The sequence below is a fragment of the Phalaenopsis equestris genome, unplaced genomic scaffold (assembly GCF_001263595.1).
Source record: "Phalaenopsis equestris unplaced genomic scaffold, ASM126359v1 Scaffold213892, whole genome shotgun sequence".
Taxonomy (NCBI): Eukaryota; Viridiplantae; Streptophyta; class Magnoliopsida; order Asparagales; family Orchidaceae; genus Phalaenopsis; species Phalaenopsis equestris.
Window position 1 is genome coordinate 1 of NW_018232709.1, and position 1,069 is coordinate 1,069.

At 40.2% G+C, this 1,069-nt stretch overlaps 1 protein-coding gene across 1 annotated transcript; it reads right to left on the bottom strand.

Moving 5' to 3' along the window:
* Positions 1-111: 111 nt before the first annotated feature.
* LOC110037013 lies at positions 112-937 on the bottom strand (the record flags this gene model as incomplete). The annotated part of the gene is made up of 1 exon (XM_020741575.1): positions 112-937. A coding segment is annotated over exon 1 (826 nt), but the record flags the coding sequence as incomplete, so codon positions are not given.
* Between the last annotated feature and the right edge of the window lie 132 nt (positions 938-1,069).

Below are 1,069 nucleotides of genomic sequence, written 5' to 3' on the forward strand. Positions count from 1 at the left end.
ATTTTCCTTTAGTGATTGGAAGTGTATCTTTATTTATTTGAGTGTAATCCTTCTTGTTGTTCAGCTGTGTATCTTCAGCAGAATTTTCTGTAGCTTGTTGTGCTATATTGCCTGTTTCCTTATGATCTTTGCCAGTATTTCTTTTGATTGGTGGATGTATTCTGTAGCATCTTTCCACTGTATGGCCAAACATTCTACAGTGTTGGCAGTAATAAGGCTTCTGTTCAGGGACAATATTCTGCCGAAAACCATCATTATCTGAGCCAATCCAGATTCTTTTCACTTCAGGGAGGGTGATGTCTCTTTCCACTTGTATTTTGGCCAAAGCTAACCTGGCTTTATTGTAAGTGGGTGCATCTACTTTCAAAGGTGTGCCCAGAGCTCTCCTTATGTTAAACAGTGCATTCAGCTTGAAGAAAGGAAGTGGAAGCCCAGGGAATTTGTACCAAATAGGGACTACTGGGGGTTCTTTGCTTGGATCAAAATCAGGGGTCCATTTTACAATTTTCATGGTAGTTCCAGCAATGATTATAGATTGCCTGGCATAGTCTTCCTCAGTTGTTAATTGGATGAGTAGGTACCTTCCATCCAACAGCCCTATCTTCCAATTACCAATAAATTGAAGTGATTCAAAGAAATTTCTAATCAGCTCCATTCTTGGGTGTCCCAACTGAAACTTCCCTACTAAGGTAAACTTCACATCTTCTTTTAGAGAGATTATTTCTCTGTTGGTAAAGAACACAACATTTTCTCCTTCCTTGGATCCAAGTGGATGGATACAAGGGCAATTTCCTATTCCTGCAGCAGTGTCATGGAATTCCTGAGGGAAAACCAAGTGATCCAGGTCTTGTAAAACATCATTAGAGTTTCCAACAACCCCAACATAAGTTGCCTTGGTCCAAACAGAGTCAATGGCAACATCAATAGGTGTGGTCATGTCTGCAGAGACCAGCAACTATAAAGCAGCCAAGGAGAAAACCAATGGAACAGTAAAATCCAGCAAAAAAATCCACTCAAAGATCCACCTCCACCTAGAGAAGAAGAAGAAGATAGAAAGAAATAAGCATCC